Genomic DNA, 21,572 nt, shown 5'->3' with positions numbered 1-21,572 from the left:
TAATCTGCCTAATTTTTAACATTATAATGACTGAGACCCTTTATGGTCCCCGGGACCCCTGAAGGTAAAATAAATTAAAAAATGCATATATTTTGTTATGGTTTGAAAATGAAAAATATCAAAATGGCCCCCGCATGCTTAAATTTTTCCGTGTGCGGCCCTCAGTGGAAAAAGTTTGGACACCCCTGCTATAAGATAAATGTGACACTCACTTACCTCAACTCTTTTTCTCTGTTGTTGTTGTTTTTATTCAATGACACTTCTTTGTATGTTTTATTCTTATTTTTGTTACCTTTTTTTTCTCCTTTTAATCAGTTATTGTGATTCTCTATCTGCTTGTGTTGAAGAGGAAGGCAGTACATTGCTACCCACTGTGACTCAAATGTAGGACGGGGGGTCGGAGGGGGTGTTATTATTTTACTTATATATTTTTTTTCTGTAATTTTTCTTTTTTTTTTTTAAATTGTTTTAATTATTATTATTATTTTTTTTTTTTTTTTTTTTTTTTTTTTTTAAAAAGGGAATAAAAGTGTCTGTTTTCTCAGTACTGGTATTCTGATTTCCTTATCAAATGAATAAATAAATATTATTTTTTAAAAAGCAGCAGTAAAATCCTGCTGGTGAACAAAACATCTCTCCAATGTCCACAGACACACTGAGGTGGACGAGCACGCCATCCAGCACTGCTTCTGCTACACTTCAACAGTCCTCACTTCCACTCTGGCCTTCCAGAAGGAGCAGAAGCTAAAAGTGGAGTGCCAGGTAAGGAACGCTCTTCATCTTGTATACAGTGTGCATCCATAAATATACCATCCAAAAAAGCTTATTTTCTCCCTTTCTTAGGCGCTCCTACAAGTGGCCAAGAACCTATTCACACATTTGGGTATGTTGTTCTGTCACCTGTCGCTCTCACTGCCTCTCTATGCAGCCACATGATCATGACCCGGGGCCTCATGTATTAAGAGTTGCAGGGATGTTGTTATGCCCATTTGATTGTAGACTCTTACTGACACCTTGTGGCGATATGAAAATACTACGCTTCATTTGTTTGGGCACTTCCGGGTTGACGATGTCAGTTCAGTTCATGAGACAATTGAGAAGTAGACAAGTCGTGTTAGCTCTTACAAGCCCTGGAAAAGATAAGTCTGTAAGTAAACTGTTTAACTTGTTTATGTAACCCAATATCAAGGTGGAAAGTGGTTAAATTTGATACGAAGATGTTTATTGAAAAACGATTTTTGTGCACTGTTTTAATGGATGTTTTGAGGACTTAAAATGGCTGCCAGTCGTATATTTCCACCATCAAAATCGTTTCAACACTCATCAGTATTTGTTTGATGATAGTACTGCGTATTTGTGTAAAGCTAATATTTACATATTGTGTATTACATTTCAGTATGTTCTTTGAATCACATAGTTTATACATTTGTCATTGTGTGTATTTCAGTTTTACATAAAAGTCCAGTGAAAAATAAAAGTCCAGTGCAAGACAAAAGTAAAGATGGGAAAAAGACAAAGCAAGATCAACAACAATAAAAAGCCTAAATCAGGGGTCACCAACCTTTTTGAAAGCAAGAGCTACTTCTTGGGTAGTGATTAATGCGAAGGGCTACCAGTTTGATACACACTTCAATAAATTGCCAGAAATAGCCAATTTGCTCAATTTACCTTTAACTCTATGTTATTATTAATAATTAATGATATTTACACTTAATTGAACGGTTTAAAAGAGGAGAAAACACAAAAAAATGACAATTACATTTTGAAACATAGTTTATCTTCAATTTCGACTCTTTAAAATTCAAAATTCAACCGAAAAGAAGAAGAGAAAAACTAGCTAATTCGAATCTTTTTTAAAAAAATTTAAAAAATAATTTATGAAACATCATTAGTAATTTTTCCTGATTAAGATTAATTTTAGAATTTTGATGACATGTTTTAAATAGGTTAAAATCCAATCTACACTTTGTTAGAATATATAACAAATTGGACCGAGCTATATTTCTAACAGAGACAAATCATTATTTCTTCTAGATTTTCCAGAACAAAAATTTTTCAAAGAAATTCAAAAGACTTTGAAATAAGATTTAAATTTGATTCTACAGATTTTCTAGATTTGCCAGAATAATTTTTTTTTAATTTTAATCATAATAAGTTTGAAGAAATATTTCACAAATATTCTTCGTCGAAAAAACAGAAGCTAAAATGAAGAATTATATTAAAATGTATTTATTATTCTTTACAATAAAAAATAAATTTACTTGAACATTGATTTAAATTGTCAGGAAAGAAGAGGAAGGAATTTAAAAGGTAAAAAGGTATATGTGTTTAAAAATCATAAAATCATTTTTAAGGTTGTATTTTTTCTCTAAAATTTTCTTTCTGAAAGTTATAAGAAGCAAAGTAAAAAAATAATGAATTTATTTAAACAAGTGAAGACCAAGTCTTTAAAATATTTTCTTGGATTTTCAAATTCTATTTGAGTTTTGTCTCTCTTAGAATTAAAAATGTCGGGCAAAGCGAGACCAGCTTGCTAGTAAATAAATACAATTTAAAAAATAGAGGCAGCTCACTGGTAAGTGCTGATATTTGAGCTATTTTTAGAACAGGCCAGCGGGCTACTCATCTGGTCCTTACGGGCTACCTGGTGCCCGCGGGCACCACGTTGGTGACCCCTGGCCTAAATGGATTCATCTGCTTTGGAACTTTATTAGAACATGTTGGATTGTTTGTTAGCTGTCTGCCAAGCTGTATAACCTCAACACGTATAGTGAGGGCAGAACAGATGTCGTACTGAAAATTGACGTACGTTGAAATCCACAAAACTTTATACGCAAGAAAAAAATTCAGATAAAATTAAAGTGTGCGCGTTAGTGCTGTCCCATTTTACTGTCAAGCTTCAATAATAAGCTTAAAAACCTTGAAAATGTTGTGTTTTCAAGGTTTGAAAAATGCTTGAATTTTGGGTGAAGTGCTTCTAAATGCGTAGAAATGTTCATCGTATTTCTCGGCGGTCTGACTATAAAATGGAAAAAAAATCAAATACGTTTCCTTCAAAATGAAAGCTACACGCTTGATCTGTTGGCTTTGCACGAGCCCTTACATGAGGTTGTTGTCATGCATATACGACTCTGTGTCGCCCCCAAGAGGACAGTGGCGCGTCGGTCCATCATGTTGTCGTTTTAATGAACATTGGATGGAAAATGACAAATACAGACTTTGGATAAAACGTGCACCAAATCCACATGTAGCCTGCTGCAAAGTATGCAAAAAGGGAAATTAATTTGCACTTTTTGGACTTGTTTGCACTGTAAAGGTCATATGTAATGTGTAACCTTTTGCACAACATAGAGCTGAGTTCATGTGAATGATTTAGAGTTTTTACTAGAGATGTCCGATAATGGCTTTTTTGCCGATTTCCGATATTGTCCAACTCTTAATTACCGATACCGATGTATACAGTCGTGGAATTAACACATTATTATGCCTAATTTTGTTGTGATGCCCGGCTGGATGCATTAAACAATGTAACAAGGTTTTCCAAAATAAATCAACTCAAGTTATGGAAAAAAGTGCCAACATGGCACTGCCATATTTATTATTGAAGTCACAAAGTGCATTATTGTTTTTTAACATGCCTCAAAACAGCAGCTTGGAATTTGGGACATGCTCTCCCTGAGATAATCCTAATACCCACTACAACTATGGGAAATACTATACTTTGACTTTCACAAAGTGCATTATTTTTGTATTTTTTTTAAACATGCCTCAAAACAACAGCTACAAAAACAATGAAGGCACACAGCTTCAGTCCAGAGTATACTAGAGCATACTTGCCAACCTTGAGACCTCCGAATTCAGGAGATGGGGTTTGGTTTGGTGGTAGCGGGGGGTGTATATTGTAGCGTTCCGGAAGAGTTAGTGCTGCAAGGGTTTCTGGGTATTTGTTCTGTTGTGTTTATGTTGTGTTACGGTGCGGATGTTCTCCCGAAATGGGTTTGTCATTCTTGTTTGGTGTGGGTTCACAGTGTGGCGCATATTTGTAACAGTGTGAAAGTTGTTTATACGGCTACCCTCAGTGTGACCTGTATGGCTGTTGACCAAGTATGCTTTGCATTCACTTGTGTGTGTGAAAAACCGTAGATATTATGTGATTGGGCCGGCACGCAAAGGCAGTGCCTTAAAGGCCTACTGAAATGAATTTTTTTTATTTAAACGGGGATAGCAGATCTATTCTATGTGTCATACTTGATCATTTTGCGATATTGCCATATTTTTGCTGAAAGGATTTAGTATAGAACAACGACGATAAAGATTGCAACTTTTGGTATCTGATAAATAAAGGCTTGCCCCTACCGGAAGTAGCGTGACGTAGTCAGTTGAACATATACGCAAAGTTCCCTATTGTTTACAATGATGGCCGCATGAAGTGAGAGAGATTCGGACCGAGAAAGCGACAATTTCCCCATTAATTTGAGCGAGGATGAAAGATTTGTGGATGAGTAAAGTGCAAGTGAAGGACTAGTGGGGAGTTGAAGCTATTCAGATAGGGAAGATGCTGTGAGAGCCGGGGGTGACCTGATATTCAGCTGCGAATGACTACAACAGTAAATAAACACAAGACATATATATACTCTATTAGCCACAACACAACCAGGCTTATATTTAATATGCCACAAATTAATCCTGCATAAAAACACCTGCGTGTTTGTTACGCTAGCTCCTAGCTCCTCTGCTAGCTCCTAGCTCCATAGAACACGCCAATACAATTCAAACACCTGATCAACACACACAATCACTTAGCCCAAAAGACCGTTCACCTAACCCAAGGTTCATAAAGCTTATATATTTTAAAAAAGTTACGTACATACGCAAAAAAAAGTTGCGCACATACGGTCAAGCGATCAAATGTTTAGAAGCCAAAGCTGCATACTCACAGTAGCACGTCTGCGTCTTTGTCATCCAAATCAAAGTAATCCTGGTAAGAGTCTGTGTTGTCCCAGTTCTCTACAGGCGTCTGTGTATCGAAGTCAAAAGTCCTCCTGGTTAGAGTCTCTGTTATCCGAGTTCTTCCATCTTGACTGCATCTTTCGGGAATGTAAACAAAGAAGCGCCGGCTGTGTACTGTTGTGGCTGACTACGTTCGAAAAATACGTCCATTTCGCACCGACAACTTTCTTCTTTGCTTGCTCAGCTTCCTTCTCCATAATGCAATGAACATGATTGCAACAGATTCACGAACACAGATGTCCAGAATACTGTGGAATTATGAAATGAAAACAGAGCTTTTTCGTATTGGCTTCAATGTGGAAGGCATACCCGTGTTCGCCGGGCTACGTCACGCGCATACGTCATCCTCAGAGGCGTTTCGAACCGGAAGTTTAGCGGCAAATTTAAAATGTCACTTTATAAGTTAACCCGGCCGTATTGGCATGTGTTATAATGTTAAGATTTCATCATTGATATATAAACTATCAGACTGCGTGGTCGGTAGTAGTGGGTTTCAGTAGGCCTTTAAAGGCACGCCCCCAATATTGTTGTCTGGGGGGAAATCGGGAGAAATTCGGGAGAATGGTTGCCCCGGGAGATTTTGGGGAGGGGCACTGAAATTCGGGAGTCTCCCGGGAAAATCGGGAGGGTTGGCAAGTATGACTGGGAGACGCAACTGCTCTGTACTTCTCCCTACGTCCGTGTACCACTCCGTGCAGCGGCGTTTTAAAAAGTCACAAATTTTACTTTTTGAAACCGATACCGATAATTTCCGATATTACATTTTAAAGCATTTATCGGCCGATATTATCGGCAGTCCGATATTATCGGACATCTCTATGTGTAACCTTTTGCACAACATAAAGCTGAGTTCATGTGTATGATTTAGAGTTTTTACACAACATAGTTCGATGTATTTTTTGCTCCATTATCGATATTTCAGTATCGGTCCGCACGTGTCAAGTCCATCAGCTAATGAATGAAATGACGCTTGTAATGGAGGAAAATATTACAGGCGCTGAAGGCGATTACACCCAGAGCCATTAAACCAAAAGGGCATGAAAAAAGCGGACAATTCTTTTTAAACAGTAAGCACAATCGGTCCAATTAGTCTTCGCCGCGTTGATTGCGGCTGCAAACAGAATCGATCCATCCGCCTGTGAAGCAAAATGGCAGCGCCGGTAACAACAAAGCTTATCAGGCCGTACAGACGATCCAACGTTATCTGTCTTGTTTATCTTGTCCTGTAATTGCTGTCATTTCCCTTCTGCTTTTTTTATTTCCTCCCATCCCTCACCTCTCTCTCGTCTTCTCGCAGACGACGTGTCGGTGCTCTTGCAGGAAATTATAGTGGAGGCCAGGAACCTCAGCGGCGCGGAGATGTAAGTGGCGTTCGTATGTTTTGCAAGAAGGATATTTTGCCAGTTTGTTCTTAGACTGAAAAAAAAAATGACCTGAAGTGAAATGGAATACATTTGTGATTTACATTACACACTTTTTTTCCCCCCCTCTCTCTGACATTCAGCTGCTCCGTGTTCCTGCTGGATCGTCATAGCCACGAGTTGGTGGCCAAGGTGTTTGACGGCGGTGTGGTTAGTGATGAAGAGGTACGGTATTGCCAAGCACTCAGTGTTGTGATGGTCTGCGCTGGGGGTGTCCAAAAAAAACAAACAGAGGGCCACATGCAAACAGGTTAAGTCAGGGGTCGGCAACCCAAAACGTTGAAAGAGCCATATTGGATCAAAAATACAAAAAACAAATCTGTCTGGAGCCGCAAATAATGAAAAGCCTTATATAAGTCTTACAATGAAGGCAACACATGCATAGGTGTCTATATTAGCTATAATAGCCTACTATCAAAATGACTTTAAGAGTCTTATCAAAATAATCCCCTCAATTCCCCCCAAAAAAAGGATTAACTCGCTGGACTACAAAGACAATATAACATACATCCATAAACGTGGATGCATATGCAAAAGTGCAATATATTTATCTGTACAAATAGATGGAGTAGACACTGAAAGGTTAAGAGAAATCATTTTTTCGGTGCAATAATAGATGAGAAAATGAACTGGGAATCTCAAATATACAACACAGAAATACAAACCCCGTTTCCATATGAGTTGGGAAATTGTGTTAGATGTAAATATAAACGGAATACAATGATTTGCAAATCCTTTTCAACCCATATTCACTTGAATGCACTACAAAGACAAGATATTTGATGTTCAAACTCATAAACTTTTTTTTTTTTTTGCAAATAATAATCAACTTAGAATTTCATGGCTGCAACACGTGCCAAAGTAGTTGGGAAAGGGCATGTTCACCACTGTGTTACATGGCCTTTCCTTTTAACAACACTCAGTAAACGTTTGGAAACTGAGGAGACGCATTTTTTAAGCTTCTCAGGTGGAATTCTTTCCCATTCTTGCTTGATGTACAGCTTAAGTTGTTCAACAGTCCGGGGGTCTCCGTTGTGGTATTTTAGGCTTCATAATGCGCCACACATTTTCAATGGGAGACAGGTCTGGACTACAGGCAGGCCAGTCTAGTACCCGCACTCTTTTGCTATGAAGCCACGCTGATGTAACACGTGGCTTGGCATTGTCTTGCTGAAATAAGCAGGGGCGTCCATGGTAACGTTGCTTGGATGGCAACATATGTTGCTCCAAAACCTGTATGTACCTTTCAGCATTAATGGCGCCTTCACAGATGTGTAAGTTACCCATGTCTTGGGCACTAATACACCCCCATACCATCACAGATGCTGGCTTTTCAACTTTGCGCCTATTACAATCCGGATGGTTCTTTTCCTCTTTGGTCCGGAGGACACGACGTCCACAGTTTCCAAAAACAATTTGAAACAGAACACTTTTCCACTTTGTATCAGTCCATCTTAGATGAGCTCAGGCCCAGCGAAGCCGACGGCGTTTCTGGGTGTTGTTGATAAACGGTTTTCGCCTTGCATAGGAGAGTTTTAACTTGCACTTACAGATGTAGCGACCAACTGTAGTTACTGACAGTGGGTTTCTGAAGTGTTCCTGAGCCCATGTGGTGATATCCTTTACACACTGATGTCGCTTGTTGATGCAGTACAGCCTGAGGGATCGAAGGTCACGGGCTTAGCTGCTTACGTGCAGTGATTTCTCCAGATACTCTGAACCCTTTGATGATATTACGGACCGTAGATGGTGAAGTGAAATCCCTAAATTCCTTGCAATAGCTGGTTGAGAAAGGTTTTTCTTAAACTGTTCAACAATTTGCTCACGCATTTGTTGACAAAGTGGTGACCCTCGCCCCATCCTTGTTTGTGAATGACTGAGCATTTCATGGAATCTACTTTTATACCCAATCATGGCACCCACCTGTTCCCAATTTGCCTGTTCACCTGTGGGATGTTCCAAATAAGTGTTTGATGAGCAACTTTATCAGTATTTATTGCCACCTTTCCCAACTTCTTTGTCACGTGTTGCTGGCATCAAATTCTAAAGTTAATGATTATTTGCAAAAAAAAAAAAAAGTTAATCAGTTTGAACATCAAATATGTTGTCTTTGTAGCATAATCAACTGAATATGGGCTGAAAAGGATTTTCTAATCAGTGTATTCCGTTTATATTTACATCTAACACAATTTCCCAACTCATATGAAAATGGGGTTTGTACATCAATAAATAAAGCAAAATATGTTGTGGACAAAAAAAAAATCACTTCACATTCTCTACTGTTCGCTAGTGTTACCATATCTGAGTTATTGTGTAGAAACATGGGGAAATAGATACAAAAGTAAGTGCACATCAGTGCATCTTAGATGAGCTCGGGCCTAGCGAAGCCGGCGGCGTTTCTGGGTGTTGTTGATGAATGGCTTTGGCTTTGCATAGTAGAGTTTTAACTTGCACTTACAGATGTAGCGACAAACTGTAGTTACTGACAGTGGTTTTCTGAAGTGTTCCTGAGCCCGTGCGGTGATATCCTTTACACACTGATGTCGCTTTTTGATGCAGTACCGCCTGAGGGATCGGAGGTCACGGGCCTTCAATGTTGGTTTTCAGCCTTGCTGCTTACGTGCAGTGATTTCTCCAGATTCTCTGCACCTTTTGATGATATTATGGACCGTAGATGGTGAAATCCCTAAATTCCTTGCAATAGCTGGTTGAGAAATGTTGTTCTTAAACAAATTGCTCAGGAATTTGTTGACCAAGTGGAGACCCTCGCCCCATCCTTGTTTGTGAATGGCTGAGCATTTCATGGAAGCTGCTTTTATACCCAATCATGGCACCCACCTGTTCCCAATTTGCCTGTTCACCTGTGGGATGTTCCAAAAAAAATTTGTTTGATGAGCATTCCTCAACTTTCTCAGTCTTTTTTGCCCCTTGTGCCAGCTTTTTGGAAACATGTTGCAGGCATGAAATTCCAAATGAGCTAATATTTGCAAAAAATAACTACAGTTTTCAAGTTCCAACGTTAAGTATCTTGTCTTTGCAGTGCAATCCATTTGGCAGAGAAGATTAGTCATTTCAATTAGTCAACTTTTCAAAAACTAGTCCAAAGATTCTTTGTCGGTGGCAGCATGATTTGTAACCTTGAAGACAGAAATAGCAAACACAAGCGTCAACTGCAGTGGACAGGGGGGATATTGTGGCAAATATGAAACCTTTTGGTCACAAATCACATTGTTAACCACTTATCTGCGGCTCAATGATCAACAATCACACCTGGACCACCGACGGGGATCGTCATGTCAAGGATAAAATAACCTCTTTCGTAATGATGGTGTTTACTGACCGTGTCAGACATGCTGGAAGCCATTAAGCGTTGACAAAGTGTGTGTGTGTGTGTGTGTGTGTGTGTGTGTGTGTGTGTGTGTGTGTGTGTGTGTGTGTGTGTGTGTGTGTGTGTGTGTGTGTGTGTGTGTGTGTGTGTGTGTGTGTGTGTGTGTGTGTGTGTGTGTGTGTGTGTGTGTGTGTGTGTGTGTGTGTGCGTGTTCTTGTATTTCTACCCTTCTTGAGACATCAACAAGGAAAAGTACCTTCCATATGAGGAGGTGTGAACAAGTTAGGACATAAATCCTGGTCCCAATACGGAAAACCATTGCATCTAATAGAGAATGTCTCATTTGCACCCCTGGTGGTGAAATCTATCAAAATGAGGGTGATCCCAAAAAGGAAGGATTTTTCAAATTGACTGTGTGTCGGTTTTAAAAGTGCTCCCTCTCTGGTCAACATATGAAATAACAAGTGTGTGTAAAAATTTGAAGTGCTCCCCCTCTGGCCAACATATGTAATAACAAGTGTGTGTAAGAAATTGAAATGCGCCCCCCCAATGAAGATTAAAAACCAATTACCAACAAAAAATTCAAAAAAAATAAAATAAATGAACTAAAAGCAGTCTTTTTCTCACAATGTGTCGACTTTTTTCTTATAAAATTGGGTACAATTTCTCATATTCTTTCTGTTTCTGTAATATTGCAAGATTTTCTTGTAAAATAATTACTTTTTTATGTAAAATTATTACTTTTTAATGCAAAAATGGTGACATTTGTCATAAAATTCCGACTTTTATCACAACATTGGCAATTTGTTGTTGTAGTTGTAAAATAGTGAAATTTTTTGAGTAAAATTATGACTTTTCTCATAATTTTGCCATGTAAAAACTCCGATTATTATTATAATATTGCCAACATTTTAAAGTTTTGTCATCAAATTGTGACTTTTGTCGAGTAAAAGTACGACTCTTTTCATAAAATTGCCAAAAATGTAAGCTTTTTCTTGTAAAATTGCGACTGTTATTGAGTAAAATTCCAACTTTTATCATAACATTGCACAAATGTTCAGTTTGTCTTGTAAAATGTTGACCTGCGTTGAGTAAGATGACGACTTTTATTATAACACTGCCAACATTCTAAATTTTTCTTGTGGAATTGTGACCCTTTTCCTGTGAAATTTCAACTCATTTTTCACAACAAGCTTTTTTATATTTGCATAGTATGTATATATTATTAATGTTGTAAGTACACATCTTTATATGTCTAGAAAAGGGTGGTCCTAAAGAGGTAGGCATTATTTGGAGGTCTCAAGAAGGTAAAAAATACTAGAATGTGTGTGTGTGTGTGTGTGTGTGTGTGTGTGTGTGTGTGTGTGTGTGTGTGTGTGTGTGTGTGTGTGTGTGTGTGTGTGTGTGTGTGTGTGTGTGTGTGTGTGTGTGTGTGTGTGTGTGTGTGTGTGTGTGTGTGTGTGTGTGTGTGTGTGTTCTGGCAATGCTTACTTAATGGGGACATCGCTCTGTTTACACAGTCACCTTTACCGGTCTGACGGTATGGGGACAAAAATACAGGTCCCCTATAGGAAAACCTTTTTTAATGATATTCAGATCCATTCTGAAGATGCCTAAGTGCAGGATTTGCTTTAACATTTAAGTGGTGAAACTTCCTATAAGACAGGGGTGTCCAAAGTGCAGCCCGGGGGCCATTTGCGGCCCGCAGGTCATTTTTTAACGACCCCACGGCACATTTTAAAAATACGATTGAAAAAAATAAAAAACATTAAAAGTGGTATTTAAAGAGCAAACAGGTGAAATGTAACAAGAAAATGTAGCAATGTTTACTCTAATCACACAAAGCTGCCATGCAGGCTGTTTCTTTCTTTAAAAAATAATAATGAATCAAAATCAATGTCAATATGAATTATTGACCTATTCAAGGCTCCAATTACGTCACATTAAAAATATTTTGAGATATTTTTTGGGGAAAATGTTGCATATTTTGTGTTTGCCATGTAAAAAAACGAGCTGTTTTTTTTAAAGAAGGGCCTAAAACGAACAAACAAAAAAAATAAACAACAATAAAACTTATAATTGACAGATAGATCTGAAGTTGATCTCGAGATTATTGTGTTAAAAGTAAACAGTAAAAAAAAAAAAAAAAATTATAATTTATTTTTTAACACTTTAATGAGTAGGACCCTTTTGGATCCCCTACAATTTTAGTGTGATTAGTTTTTAAGTGTCATAGCTCAAAAAATAATAATGAATTAAAATCAATGGTGTTATGAGTTATTGACTTTTTTAAGGCTCCAATTATTATGTAATCTCAAATATCCCACTTAAAAATGTTATTGGGTGAAAATATTGCATATTTTGTGTTTTTTTCATTTAAAAAAAAGGGTTTTCTTTGACAAAAAGAGCATACAATTTAAATCTTTAAAAAATGGTATATTGACAGATAAACCTAATGTTGATCTAGAGATTTAAAAACTTGAATAATAACACAAATAATAATACTGAATAATGACACATTTTTTATATTTTTGGGACCAAAACCCTTTGGGGTCCCCGGGATCGAGCCTGAGTGGAAGCCTAAATGTATATTTTTTATACATATATTGTATTGGTTTTTAAAATAAAAAATACCAAAATGGCCCCTGCTAGCTTTGATTTTTCAATGTGCGGCCCTCAGTGGAAAAAGTTTGGACACCCCTGCTATAAGAGGACAGCTGTAATGCTGTATTCTGTCATGTTTAATTTGAACTTTTTTTGCTTTTTTTAAATGGTCCTCATTAGTCATGTACAAATTTGTGTGAATTATGCAAAATTATTTAGATTTGGTCCCCATGAACCTAATTAACTCTTTTTCCCCAGGGTCCCCAGTAAGAATGATCAGCACATTACTTCATCAATCCAGATGTGTATGAGCTAACTGGGCAGTGGCCATTTCACTTCTTTTTTTTTATGCCTCCACAACCTGTAGAAAGGGTGGTCCCCACAAGTGATGATCAAAAACTTGGTCCCCATTCCAAATGATAACCAGTACGTGTGTGTGTGTGTGCAGAAGGAGTTCCGTATCCCAGCAGATCAGGGCATTGCAGGCCATGTGGCAACCACAGGTCAAACCCTGAATATCAAGGACGCCTACTCCCACCCTCTTTTCTACCGCGGCGTGGATGACAGCACCGGATTCAAGACTCGCAACATCCTCTGCTTCCCCATCAAAGATGAGAACAACGGTAAGATTGATCAATGTAGGGATGGTTTTCAGCTGGCAGATTATTATTTTTTATAATAGAATACAGCACTTTGTTGTCATCAAACATGAGAGAATGACAAAAACATTATGATTTGTACATTTTCAGAATGTGTTTGGTCTATTTTTAAACAAAAAAAAAACAATCTGAAGGTGTCTTTATTTTTACGTTATCATGCCATGATTTTGCCGGTTCGGCTCATTTGGGAATAGATTTTCCTAGGCTAACGTGAGTTTGACACCCCTGGGGCAGAGAGTAGGAAGTACTGAGACCACACACGATCATATTCATACAGCAGCACACATTCCAGGCAGACTAAAATGCACCCATACCAAGACCCAGTAGCCCCAGCGTATAATAATAGTAAACTGAAGTATGAGCAATAATAAAATGGGCTGCTTGCATTGCCAGCGCCCATTCACTTTAAAAAACACTTTAAGACCAATGTCTTGAAAAAATATATCACTCTTGAATCAACAAAGTAGTTAATACTATGATCAATGTTAATTACAAACTAAATGTGGGGTATCAATAATAATGGAAGTATAATTGTTTGTATATAGTATATAACTGGTACAAAGGTTTAACACGTGTACAAGGATATTTCACATGTCTTTACTGTGTATATAATTGAACAGTGTTTATGTTGTGTACAAGGTGTATCTATAATATGTTGTTCAGAGGAAATTTCATAATTTTTGGAAGTTCATCTTGTATTTGACATTGTTTATAAGGTTAGGCGCAATAAGTGTTCAACTTCAGCCTAGCAGTGGTTCTCAACCTGGGTTCGATCGAACCCTAGGGGTTCGGTGAGTCGGCCTCAGGGGTTCGGCGGAGGTCAAAACACACCCGACTCATCGTGTAAATAAAAACTTCTCCCTGTCGGCGTATTACGGATACGACAACAGCAGAAGTCAGACTGATTTGCAGGTGTGTCATTTGTTGTGAGTTTATGCACTGTGTTGGTTTTGTTCTTTGAACAAGGTGATGTTCATGCATGGTTCATTTTGTGCACCAGTAAAAAAACATGGTAACACTTTAGTATGGGGAACATATTCACCATTAATTAGTTGCTTATTAACATGCAAATTAGTAACATATTGGCTCTTAACTAGTTATTATTAAGTACTTATTAATGCCTTATTCGGCATGGCCTTATTATAACCCTATCCCTCTAACCCTAGCCCTAACCCTCTAACCCTTAACCAAATAACTCTAAATTAAGTCTTTGTTACTTAGAATATGTTCCCCTAGTGTCCAAACAACTCTAAATTAAGTCTTTGTTACTTAGAATATGTTCCCCATACTAAAGTGTTACCAAAAACATATAACTTTGTCTTGAATTTTTTTTAAAAACAACATTTTATTTTTCACTAAAGAAGGGTTCGGTGAATGCGCATATGAAACTGGTGGAGTTCGGTACCTCCAACAAAGTTAAGAACCACTGGCCTAAACCCTTTCAGTCTGCAACATTTTCAATTTATGAATGTACAACTGTTTGTTTATGTAAAACTCTTTGTTTATTTTGTTGACCACTGACCGAAGAAATATTAAACTAACTAACTAACTTGCTGCATGCTAACGTTTGCATGCTAGCAGTTTACAAGTGTCGCGTACCAAGTTATATGACTCTGGGGTAAACGGTTGCAAAACTAGCTCAAAAAGTTAGCAAGCTAATTTTAGCAGGCTCGCAAACTAACGTTAGCATGCTATCAGTTAGCATGTGTCACATACCAAGTTATGTGACTGTAAGGTGTATGGCGGTCTAATTAGAGGGAAAAAAACGTATAGTTAGCTAAAAAGGTAGCATGTTTATATTAGTATGCTAGCACACTAATATTAGCATACTAGCAGTTAACAAGTGTCACATACGAAATTAGCTCTAAAAGCTAGCACTTTAATGTTAGCATGCTAGCATGCTAACGTAAACGTGCATACAGATGGCATGTTTCAAATACCAAGTTTTGATCATCTTGACAATGAATTCATTATTATCAATTATCAATATAATGTATGTATTTGCCAAGGGATCACACTCCTCAGCCTACCCGGTCTATTCAGGTGTGCTGGAGAGGAGGCTACGCCCGATAGTCGAACCTCGGATTCAGGAGGAACAGTGTGGTTTTCGTCCTGGTCGTGGAACTGTGGACCAGCTCTATACTCTCGGCAGGGTCCTTGAGGGTGCATGGGAGTTTGCCCAACCAGTCTACATGTGCTTTGTGGACTTGGAGAAGGCATTCGACCGTGTTTTTCAACCCGGGAAGTCCTGTGGGGAGTGCTCAGAGAGTATGGGGGTAACGGACTGTCTGATTTTGGCGGTCCGCTCCCTGTATGATCAGTGCCAGAGTTTGGTCCGCATTGCCGGCAGTAAGTCGGACACGTTTCCAGTGAGGGTTGGACTCCGCCAAGGCTGCTCTTTGTCACCGATTCTGTTCATAACTTTTATGGACAGAATTTCTAGATGCAGTCAGGGCGTTGAGGGTATCTGGTTTGATGGTTGCAGGATTAGGTCTCTGCTTTTTGCAGATGATATGGTCCTGATGGCTTCATCTGGCCAGGATCTTCAGCTCTCACTGGATCGGTTCGCAGCCAAGTGTGAAGCGACTGGGATGGGAATCAGCAGTCCGAGTCCATGGTTCTCGCCCAGGAAAAGGGTGGAGTGCCATCTCCGGGTTGGGGGAGGAGATCTTGCCCCAAGTGGAGGAGTTCAAGTACCTCGGAGTCTTGTTCACGAGTGAGGGAAGAGTGGATCGTAAGATAGACAGGCGGATCGGTGCGGCGTCTTCAGCAATGCGGACGCTGTATCGATCCGTTGTGGTGAAGAAGGAGCTGAGCCGGAAGGCAAAGCTCTCAATTTACCGGTCGATCTACGTTCCCATCTTCACCTATGGTCATGAGTTTTGGGTTATGACCGAAAGGACAAGATCACGGGTACAAGCGGCCGAAATGAGCTTCCTCCACCGGGTGGCGGGTCTCTCCCTTAGAGATAGGGTGAGAAGCTCTGTCTTCCGGGAGGAGCTCAAACTAAAGCCGCTGCTCCTCCACATCGAGAGGAGCCAGATGAGGTGGTTCGGGCATCTGGTCATGATGCAACCCGAACGCCTCCCTAGGGAGGTGTTTAGGGCACGTCCGACCGGTAGGAGGCCACGGGGAAGACCCAGGACACGTTTGGTAGACTATGTCTCCCGACTGGCCTGGGAACTCCTCGGGATCCCCCGGGAGGAGCTAGACGAAGTGGCTGGGGAGAGGGAAGTCTGGGCTTCCCTGCTTAGGCTGCTGCCCCCGCGACCCAACCTCGGATAAGCGGAAGAAGATGGATGGATGGATGGATGTATTTATTTGCAAGAACAAAATCGTTATGAGCAAGAACTTTGTCTTTATTTTTGCAGAGGTGATCGGTGTTGCCGAGTTGGTGAATAAAATGAACGGGCCGTGGTTTAACCGCTTTGATGAGGACCTCGCCACGGCCTTTTCCATCTACTGTGGTATCAGCATTGCCCATGTAAGTCTCTTCCATTTACACTACAGAGGCTCCATACTGGCTTTCTCGCCGATATGCCGATACACTTAATTTTTACCACTATCAACCGATGCCGATATGTGCAGCAAGTCTTCCTTCATACTAATGTAACAAACGAATGAACACATGATACTTTTTTTTTACTACGTTGCCACCGGGTGCATTTTGATAAATGAACACTGTTTGTGCAAATTAGGACATTCTAAGTCACGGAAAAATGTACGACAATTAACTAAAATAACATGTTCTTCTACCAACTCAGTCCTTTGAATAGGTCAGACCTGGGCCAAATACGGCCCGCGGGCCACATGCGGATCATTAAGATTTTCAATCCGGCCCGCGGGGTTTGTTTTCAGAGCAGCCAGCCCCAAACGCGTGTGTTAGAAACAGATGCAGAAGCAAATTTATACAACAAATTTCTGCATTAAATGATAACATATCATATTGTAGGTCAGGGGTCACCAACCTTTTTGAAACCAAGAGCTACTTCTTGGGTACTGATTAATGCGAAGGGCTGCCAGTTTGATACACACTTAAATAAATTGCCAGAAAAAGCCAATTTGCTCAATTTACCTTTAACTCTATGTTATTATTAATAATTAATGATATTTATCTTTGTGGAAACACTGATCATCTTAATGATTTCTCACAATAAATATATATAGAAACAGATAAATATCAATATGCAACACTTTATTTTTATATTTTCTCTAAGTGCACATTTTTCAAATTGAACATTTTCAAATGATCACTTCTAAGACAGTCTTGTGAAATCACAATATCCCATTTTAACTAGCTAGCCACTAAAAATTTTTAACAAATCATGAATTACTTTGCACCATGTTTGTACAAATAATAACTCATGTAAAATACAAAAGTCAGTCAAAGTTGTTAGAATATATAACAAATTGGACCAAGCTATATTTCTAACAAAGACAAATCATTATTTCTTCTAGATTTTCCAGAACAAAAATTTTAAAAGAAATTCAAAAGACTTTGAAATAAGATTTAAATTTGATTCTACAGATTTTCTAGATTTGCCAGAATAATTTTTTTGAATTTTAATCATAATAAGTTTGAAGAAATATTTCACAAATATTCTTTGTCGAAAAAACAGAAGCTAAAATGAAGAATTAAATTAAAATGTATTTATTATTCTTTACAATAGAAAAAATAAATTTACTTGAACATTGATTTAAATTGTCAGGAAAGAAGAGGAAGGAATTTAAAAGGTAAAAATGTATATGTGTTTAAAAATCCTAAAATCATTTTTAAGGTTGTATTTTTTCTCTAAAATTGTCTTTCTGAAAGTTATAAGAAGCAAAGTAAAAAAATAAATACATTTATTTAAACAAGTGAAGACCAAGTCTTTAAAATATTTTCTTGGATTTTCAAATTCTATTTGAGTTTTGTCTCTCTTAGAATTAAAAATGTTGAGCAAAGCGAGACCAGCTTGCTGGTAAATAAATACAATTTAAAAAATAGAGGCAGCTCACTGGTAAGTGCTGCTATTTGAGCTATTTTTAGAACAGGCCAGCGGGCTACTCATCTGGTCCTTACGGGCTACCTGGTGCCCGCGGGCACCGCGTTGGTGACCCCTGTTGTAGGTGCTTATTATTTATTATATATAAATATTTATTATTTTATACATACACATTTATATTCATACTGTATATTGTTCACTGTTAAAAGCGGCCGTCAGAGGGCAACCATAACTGCGATGTGGCCCTCAATGAAAAGGACTGGTCTACATTAGTGTTTTTCAACCTTTTTTGAGCGAGGGCACGTTTTTTTCCATTAAAAAAATACGGAGGCACACCACCAACAGAAAACATTAAAAAATTAAACTCCACCAGGTTGTCGTGCTTTATTTTGAGTTTGTTTTTGTTTTCCTGTGTGTAATGTTTTCGTTCCTGTCTTGCGCTGTTATTCTGGTGGCTCTTCCTGTTTTGTTGGTGCTTCACGCCTTCCTTTGACCTGCTTTTTATTGGCAAACAAGACTATTTAAGTTGTGCGGACCCTTTCCTTCTTTGTGGGGACATTGTTGATTGTCATGTCATGTAGGGATGTACTTTGTGGACGCCGTCTGCTCCACACACTGTAAGTCTTTGCTGTCGTCCAGCATTCTGTTTTTGTTTACTTTGTAGCCGGTTCAGTTTTACTTTCATTTTGCTTAGCCATCCCTATGCTTCATTATAATTATTGATTTGCAAATAATATTTTTGGGGCCAATTAGGTGAAGTTGCATAATTTCCCACGGCACACCAGACAATAACTGATGGCCCACTAGTGTGCCGGGGCACAGTGGTTGAAAAACACTGATCTACATCAACAATATGATTTGCCTGAGCGGCTGGACAGGACAGATTTTTAAAAAATAATAATAAGATTTTTGATTTTCTTGAATCGATTGAGAATCGTTACAAATAAGACTCACGATTGATTCGGAAATAGTTTGGTTTCGTATTTTTGTTCACATTGTTCATGGCTGTAGTTAACGCCCCTGAGAACATGGATATTGTCTGGGAAAATAGGAGCAGCTCAGAGGAAGCAAAATGCTGAGTCAAGGCGGAGGAGAGTCGACAAACGTCTCCAGGGAAATTTGAGAAGTTTCTGCGTACGTCACAGAAGCGAGCAGCTTTTATGTTGGAGTGCAAAGGCTTGGTGGGACTGCCCATTAAGCACAATCTCATGTAGTTGACAAAGATTATCATACCAAGAATGAAAAAATAATGAAAACAAATGTTTTTTTAAGCCGATATCAATACAGATAACTTACTCCTTCCATAGACCGATACTGATAACCGATAACGTATTTACCGTATTTCCAGACCGTATTCAAGCCCCACCCACCAAATTTTAGAAGAAAAAAATATTTTTACATATATTAGCTGCACCGGGCTATAAGCCGCAGATAAATACAGTGTGAAATTAGATATTTGTAAATGTTTTTTTACATACCTTAACGGTTTCCAAACGGTGTCTGTAACACGGCAGTAAAACGGCTGATCAAACGAAACAGAAGTCGTCGTCATGGACCCACTAGCTGCCGAAGCTAGCTCTCCAATCAGTTAAACAGACACAATAAGTCCACTGTGACGTTTTGGTGATTTTATGAAACTGAAACAATACAAAAAGAATGCAATTGTAAGCTAATAATACTAATACAGACACTCGTAAATGTGGTAGCATTTTAGCTAATGCTAATGACGCTAGCTTGATTACATTACGATTGCACGTACAAATATGCAGGTAAAACAGACATCACACGTGAGACGGTTTAGTAAGAATAACAACGATTCCCAGGAATTCCAGGAGGGTGCATGTCTTGCTCACATTTGAGCGCAATCTGGAGCAAACCCGTCTATCCACAGTGCGAAGCCGCTTCTAAGATACTAATCCTTACCACATTATCACTGGAAGACTAGAAGAAAATGAATAGCTAAGCATACAACACACACAGAGCAGAACGACACAAGAAGCTAACTGCTAAAGCTTCGATTTAAAGTAGAGGTGATCGTTCCAGATTTCGATACTATCGATACATCGCATAATATCAGTATGTAAACCAGCGGTGTCACTTATTTTCATTGAGGGCCACATCGCAGTTATGGCTGCCCTCAAAGGGCCGTTTGTAACCGTCAATAATTTATGAATATAATTGTATTGGTATTCAACGCATGATATTATTATACAATTGCCTATGCAATTGATTATTATATTTTTTTACATATACGGTAAAAAAAATAAATTACTCTCCACAATTTCACCGTAAAATTTACATATTACTGCAAACGGAAAAACATTGTTTTTTTATAGGAAAATTCTGGCAACTGAGCTGCGTTTATTACCGTAAAATCTATTTATCTATATATCATTCAGCCTATTCGGGAATCGCAGGCTTTCCCTTGAAAAAATCAAAAAATTCCCAGATTTCCCAGAATTCCAGGTTTTCCGGGACATTTTTACCATTTTAAATTAATTGGCCATTTTTCAAACTTTCACCATTTCCACATTTTTCAACTTATTCAAACCATTACAACTTCAACACATTCCATCATGCTGGAAATTCAAACTAACTTTTTTCCAAGTTCCAAAAAATTCCAGGATTTTCCAGAATTCCTAGTTTTCCAAAGCCCTATTCCCACCCTTTTTTCCGGCGACTACTCCTTCCACATTTTTCAACGCATTGTAACCGTTCTACCGTCGAAATATATTCCTCTTAATAAGAACAAAAATCGAAGTTGTTTTTTGAACTGGAAAAATCCCCGGTTTTCCCGGAATTCCAGGAATTCCATAATACAATTTCTCAATTCAACATGTTACTACTTCAACAAATCTTGACCGATTTGGAAAATCTAAACCATTTCAACTCATTTAGACCATTCAAGTTTTTTACCATTTTCAAAAAAATTCCCGCTTTACCCGAAATTCCCAATTTTGGAGGAAATTCCCATTGAAATGGGACATTCTTCAAAGTTCCACAATTACCAAATTTTTCACCTGATTTAAACTGTTCCAACTTCAAACTGTTCAGTATACTCAGGAATTGCGGACTTTTCCTTGACAAATTCCCAAAATTCTCAGATTTTCCAGAATTCCAGGTTGCCCGTGACATTTTTCCCATTTAAAATGAATTGGCCATTTTTCAAACTTTCACCATTTCCACATTTTTCCACCTATTCAAACCATTCCACCTTCAACACATTCCACCATGCTGGAAATTTAAACTACCCTTTTTCCAAGTTCAAAAAAAATTCCAGGATTTTCCAGAATTCCTGGTTTTCCAAAGCCCTATCCCTTTTTTCTGGCGACTACTCATTCCACATTTTTTCAACGCATTTTAACCGTTCCACCGTCAAAATATTCCTCTTAATTAGGAAAAAAATCAAAGTTGTTTTTTGAACTGGAAAAATCCCCGGTTTTCCCGGAATTCCAGGAATTCCAGGAATTCCGTAATACCGTTTCTCAATTCAACATGTTACTACTTCAACAAATCTCGACCGATTTGAAAAATGTAAACACCAACCATTTCAACTCATTTAGAC

The 21,572-nt window shown here is 38.4% G+C and overlaps 1 protein-coding gene across 2 annotated transcripts in view; it reads left to right on the top strand.

Annotated features, from left to right (window-relative positions):
• Positions 1-21,572, top strand: part of LOC133663603 (cGMP-dependent 3',5'-cyclic phosphodiesterase) — a 460,149-nt gene that overhangs the window by 403,805 nt on the left and 34,772 nt on the right. For both annotated transcript variants that reach the window (XM_062068196.1, XM_062068195.1), the window contains exons 14-19: positions 651-762; positions 844-883; positions 6,308-6,371; positions 6,515-6,596; positions 12,812-12,986; positions 16,394-16,506. In XM_062068196.1, coding sequence (XP_061924180.1) covers positions 651-762; positions 844-883; positions 6,308-6,371; positions 6,515-6,596; positions 12,812-12,986; positions 16,394-16,506 — 586 coding nt within the window. The remainder of the gene's footprint in view (positions 1-650; positions 763-843; positions 884-6,307; positions 6,372-6,514; positions 6,597-12,811; positions 12,987-16,393; positions 16,507-21,572) is intronic.

This window comes from Entelurus aequoreus, linkage group LG13 (assembly GCF_033978785.1).
Source record: "Entelurus aequoreus isolate RoL-2023_Sb linkage group LG13, RoL_Eaeq_v1.1, whole genome shotgun sequence".
NCBI classification, from domain to species: Eukaryota; Metazoa; Chordata; class Actinopteri; order Syngnathiformes; family Syngnathidae; genus Entelurus; species Entelurus aequoreus.
This window is presented reverse-complemented; position numbering and strand designations above follow the sequence as displayed.